The following is a 6157-nucleotide window of genomic DNA, read 5'->3' on the forward strand; positions in this document are numbered from 1 at the left end:
TTTGGACCCGCGGGGCTATCAATTGGTAGATAGCTCTTGAAAACAATTTGTAGATCATACAAAAACTTTTATTTACTTTATTTTATCTTTTGTATAAAAATAACTTTTACATAAATTCTTATCATGATAAATGCTTATGTTATACTTATGTTATCCAAACAGAACCATGGTAACAACAACTAACAACTTATAGAAGCTTATGGTATAAGCTACTTGAGGATACACGAGCTTTGGCAAACAAACTGAAAACAATGAATCCAAATATAGAATACTGGCAGAAGATATTTAAAAGTATGGTTGTGTTTTTGCCTAAAATTGCAACACAATGATTTTCATTCTTCATCCATTTTTCTTAATGTTTAGATGAAGAATGATCTTCCGTTCTTGTTGGAGACTGATAGTGTGGAGGTTAACAATTTCAACATCATGAATAAATAATAACATATCACATTTCACCTATGAAAGTATTGCTATTAACCGAATTCTACTTTCACAACAAACAAGCCTCTAGTTCAATTATCATGTATTGGCTTAAAATTTCTATAAGCAATAACTGCATAAAAGGGATCTGACCCTGAAAACAATCCAAAGAGCTTCATGATCCAGCCAACCGGTGAGTTTTCTTCATCATTAGCTGCTGGAAGCTTTCTAATTACCTCTGGCTCTGTGAAACCTTCCACTGATTGGAAATACTGAACCACAAACTGAACCCTACTGTAACCTGTTCCTTCCCTCCATGCACTTATGGCTTTCTCATAAAACATTCTGTTGCTAAAACTCACTATGAACACCCCTCCCGGTTTTAGCAACCTAAACACCTCTGCAAATACCTGTGAATTTTCTCTTTATTAGTGATGTTCAATTGTTCATCAATATTAATCAATTACTATATGGAAGTGTTTTTTTTTTAATGTGTTACCTTTTCTGGTTGTTGGAGATACTGCACACTGACAGTGCACAGAACTGCATCAAAAGAACAGCTCTCAAATTCAAACAATTGATCTTTATTAAGATCCTTTATAACAAAGTAATCCAACCTTGGATTCTTTGCAAGCTCTTGTGCATTCATCCCATGCCCAACTACTCTTTTGTATTTGACATCATTCGGTAGATGGCTAACCCAAGAGCTCATGAGATCAAGAATTTCAGTGTCGGGTCTTAACCTTTCTCTGTAAAGATTTGTTAGTGTAGAAATGAATCCATCATCGACATGAGTCACAAGGCGTGGATACGCATAAAACTCTTTGTCTTGGTAAATGTTGAGTTTGGTTCTACCTTCTTGTGTTAGAACAAGACGTTTAATTTTGCCTGCTGATGATTGTTGATTGGTTTGGTTGTTTTGGTTTAATGTGCTAACTATTTTGTTTGGAGTTTTGAGATGAAGTGCATAGATGGATTGCATGGATTGCAGTTTGGTTTGCATTATTGGAGACTTGGGTGAAAAAAGGGCATGAATGAACTAACTTGAATCAATCCAAAACAAAAATTTAATTTTGTATATCATTATATCATGTGTATTCCTTGAGATAAGAAATCAATGGATGTGAATCATATAGGGTTTACTAGTTTTGGGGCCTCATATGAAATTAAAGAATCTCTTGGTTGACCTGCATCCCTTATTTCTTGAAATTTCTTCACTAAATTTTATTTTATTTTATTTTATTTTATCTTAAAGTATACTTTTAGACATGATTGATCTCAAAATGTTATAATTGAAGTGATTAATGTACTTTAGTTAAAAAATAATTGATATGAGGCAATTGAATTTGTATACTAATTCTAGAAAAAATTTGTCAAGTTAAATTTCAAGATCTAAGACCGGTCTACTTATGATTAAAATGTAGATTTGAAATTGACCTGATAAAACTTTTCTCTTCGAGTGTTGTTAATGGTGATAAATCTAAGGACAAACTCCTTTACGTAGGTCTCCGAGCTTTGTCTGAAGGTGAAGATGTACTTGTAAACACTTTGACGATCAAGAATATTTCGTGCGCCTTTAGGACAAGTGTATCTTCTAGTCTATTTTGTTTAAAGGCTTTGGGTAACCTAGTTTCCTGTAAGCAGAAGGTCCAAACCAGAACAATTTCCCCCAAGTTAGGACTGACGAAGCCGGAGCATGGATTTGTCCCGAGACTTCTTTGAAACGGATTGACTCATCATGAATGATGACAATAATTATGGCCTTTAAGAAGTTACGGTGAGATAATATTTGTAATGATGCTTCTTGGGAAAGACGCCACACATTTATATTTGAACTTTTATACTATTTAGGAAATCTTTAACGGTCGATCAAGATTTGCAGTCATTATTGTCTTGACCATAGTCAAAACGTGATAAGACTTACTCTAATTTGTGGCTTCCCACCTTACTACCGCGTGGGCTTTATCTTTTAGGGATGACGAAATATGTTAAGGCATGATATAATCAACTACATAGGATCATAACTACAATTATTGCTCTAACGAGGAATAAGGTGTTTGTGCATTGGTCCATTTGTGACTTTAAGGATTCTTGCTTGTGAATCTTTGGATCTTCAATCTCTTCATATTATTGGGATAATTAATTGTGGATTTATAGAGGATGGAAATATTTCTTTTTTTCTATTTCACTTTTTCTTCCTTAGCATTTTGTTGTTTTGTTTATATGATTTTCCAAGCATATTTCTTGATTGTCATTGTCTTTTAAACTCTTCTTCATAACTTCTTCCAATCTTCATCCACCACTAAGTTTTAAGTTTCCTTCGTAGTCTTTTGTAATTTATTATTTTATTATCGTTTAATGTCTAAGAAAGCGACGATGTCTTCCCCTGAGTGAAGGTGTTGTTGTCATGTGTGAGGGAATAACTCTCTTAGCAGTTACGCTCTCATAGTTGCCTTTTTCTCTCCCACATTTGTCATTCTAAGAGATTTTTAGGAGTAAATTGAATCTATATGATCTTCATGATTTACCCTCTAAATAGTCATATGAAATTTGAAAATTGGAGAAAACATTTTTCTTCAACCTTTTCACGCAAAGTGAGAAGATATGTAGGCGGAGCCTTTTCCTCCAGTCAACTCCTTCTTTTTGCGTGAACAATTGTAAGATGGGAAAGATGGTAAAATACCATATTGATGGACTAATTATAGATCTAGAAATGGAATATCGACATACTTAGGTGAATGAGGAATATCTAGGGAGCCTCTCTATTTTTTCTGGCCTGACCTATTTAACCTCCTACCAAATATTCACGGAAGTGGGCGTTCTTAGAGACTAAGTTGTATATGTCTCTTCTTCTCTTGATAAGATTTATAGCAATTACTCAGGATATTATTTCCTTTTTCGATATTTTTTATAGATATAGTGGTGCGTCTCATATTTTCATCTTTTGAGAAGCAAATCGTGAAGCTTGTATGTGTGGCACCCTCCTAACTTCACCATAATTATTAGACTTTCATTCAGGCACTCCGGGTTGTATACGAGTATTTAGGGATGTTGGGGTATGTGTGTGTTCTTAAACATCTTCTCGCTAGTTTGGGAGGTCGCCAATGCTAAACTCTCTCAAGATTATCTCCTTCATGTAGTACTATGGGGTAATTAAGGTACTCATTAACTCCCTCAAAACCTTTAAGTTCATATACATAGTAATCGTAATCATAACTGATGTTGCCCATAATAACATTTATGGTTCTATTTATTTATACACCATTAACAATCTTGTGTACTACTCGTTTTTAGAGTCCATATCATTTTCAAACAAGTCAAAAACAAATGGTATGGGATGATATAACTCTGGATGATTGTGTGAGAGAATGTGTGACCCAAATATGATAATATGTTCCATGCTTCAATAAAGCCACCCATGCAGATAAGAAATAGAGGCCAAGACCAGTGTCTGATATATTGATATCCAAACCTTGGTCTTGACCTCTAGTTATGATGATGATGCCAAAGTGATTGGGTTATCCATGACTTATAGCCTTTGTCCTTGATTTTATCCCTTTGTTGTATTAATTTTTTATTTGATGTGCATACAATTTACTACAAGAGAATATTTATAGGAAGTTCAAAAAGTTATGGATGTATATGGCTATGTAAACGTCCTTTCTGGATATGTGTTGCCCCTTTGTAAAACAATGCCTCCACATATTGGAACTAGGCATCCCTTAATGTTGAACCGGTGCCTCCAAGTTTTAGAACTAGTTGATCTCCCCCCACCAATGTCGTCACTAGCACAACACCTTGTTTGGAAACCAGGGTCTCTTTTGGTTAGTCAAGGAGGAGGAAAAATCCAATTCTCTTCCAAGAAAAGAATATGTCCCTCGGGCCGAGATAATGTGGCTATTTCATGTTGTGGTCGGGACTCTTTAATTTTATCCTTAGCATCTTCAAGAAATGTTGTCAACGTTGATATGGACAAAGTCGTCAATATATGATCGTTTGATCATCAGGAGACCATGGTTGAATGCATCCCTTATGTTTAAGGACATGGCTGAAAAATTGTGATTATCTTTTTCATCCCTTACTCCCCAAGTGAAAGTCTCAGAACATGAAATAACAGTCAAGATGACGCTCTTCAACAAATCTAGGTATGAGGTGAAGAAGTTAAAGGCTCAAAATAAGTTGATGGGTGACGGGAAAAAGGTTGCTCGTACAAGCTGGAGAAGTATGAGGATCCTGCATATAAACAAGAAGAGGATTGGATAAAGTATGATGAAAGGGAGAGGACGATCGAGATATATCACTTAATTTCTGATGAACGAGTGAAGGAGAGGAAGGATGAACCAAGTGACATTTTTATCTTCTTCTCTTGACTTCTTTCTATTAGACCAACACTGAAAACATCTCTTTTTGGGGTATTTCCATATTTGTGGCTCTTTGAAGAGGCCATAATGATACTTATGGCGAGGAGGAAAGAAACTCACACAAGAAAGCAAGAATATAGAAAATGTATAAGATGAAAAAGAATGAAGGAGTGTTACCTATTTATAGTGTGGCTTCTGATGAGTTTTACCATGTAAACATTTTGAGAAGTTAATGGAGATTGTGCATGTTCAAAATCAGATCAAAAACATTCCAAAAGTAGTGTCCAAACAATTTCCTTTAGACTCCAATCAATTTGATAATCAAACTGTTCAAGATTATGATTGATCTTCGTTAAGGCGAGGATATGAGTGACTTGGAGACTACATATGCATGTCATGATATTCTAATCGATTTTCTCATGATGCCAACCAATTTTTCTTCTGCAACTCAGCCTCCTTAGTAATTTTTGGGCTTTGTACTGGATTTCCTTTCTCTCTTGCACCTCTTCCTAGCTTTATTTGCACCTCCTTACTATAAATGACTAGAAAGCTTATTTGGGTTAGCACAATAATTTTAATTTATGAGCAAAAATTAAAAGCACTTTTTTGAAGGATTAATCAAAACTTTATGATTATTTCAACTTCAAAGTAGTGTACTACCTTAAATATCAAGAACCCTTGATAAAACTTCCCACGTAAAGGGAACACCAACACATTTTGGCGTGTCCTCCTTTACGAATCATTGGATACGAGAGTTGGTTAAAACAACGAGATATATGTCCTTTACAGACGTATCTACTCAACCTACTATGAGGTTAGCTAACCAGAAATGTTGAGATTACCCTTAACTAAAATCTTGCTTTGATCACTACCGTTGATTCACCATCATCGATCATTCTTGGATCAAAGACTTAAAAATAAAAACTATTGTATACTAAAGTTTATACTCTTTGCTTTCCACAACTTTATTTAAGATTCTCTGAGGCTTCATAACAACTGCAAATCAACCCTGTAAAATATACTAGGTATTCACCATTGGTACCCAAATTTTCTTAGGTCCAAGCACGTTAGTAGCTCTAAGAGGTTTAGGATTATTATCTTTAGACCTTTCTAATTTATCAAAACAAAAATATTCTAAGTGACCAAATCTATTACAATGTGAGCATTTATAGATGCGTTGATTCTTTTTATTTCTAATTAATCTTTACTAGGAGCTTTATCTTACTTAAATCCTAGTCCACTTTTGTTTAAGGAAGGCATTTGACTTGATAAGATCATGTCAAGGTTTTATTTCCCCTTAGTAAATTTATTTAGTGTTTCATACATGTTTGTCACTTCCTTTTCCAATCAGACACATGTCTCACAAGTTTCTTATT

At 34.6% G+C, this 6157-nt stretch overlaps 1 protein-coding gene across 1 annotated transcript; it reads right to left on the reverse strand.

Annotated features, from left to right (window-relative positions):
• Positions 1-424: 424 nt before the first annotated feature.
• LOC127128062 (uncharacterized) lies at positions 425-1583 on the reverse strand. The gene is made up of 2 exons (XM_051057314.1): positions 920-1583; positions 425-830 (listed from the first exon to the last, which is right to left on the reverse strand). The coding sequence occupies exons 1-2, from the start codon at positions 1421-1423 to the stop codon at positions 513-515; spliced, it is 822 nt and encodes a 273-aa protein (XP_050913271.1). The 5' UTR covers positions 1424-1583; the 3' UTR covers positions 425-512.
• Positions 1584-6157: the final 4574 nt, after the last annotated feature.

This window comes from Lathyrus oleraceus, chromosome 3 (genome assembly GCF_024323335.1).
Source record: "Lathyrus oleraceus cultivar Zhongwan6 chromosome 3, CAAS_Psat_ZW6_1.0, whole genome shotgun sequence".
Classification (NCBI taxonomy): domain Eukaryota; kingdom Viridiplantae; phylum Streptophyta; class Magnoliopsida; order Fabales; family Fabaceae; genus Lathyrus; species Lathyrus oleraceus.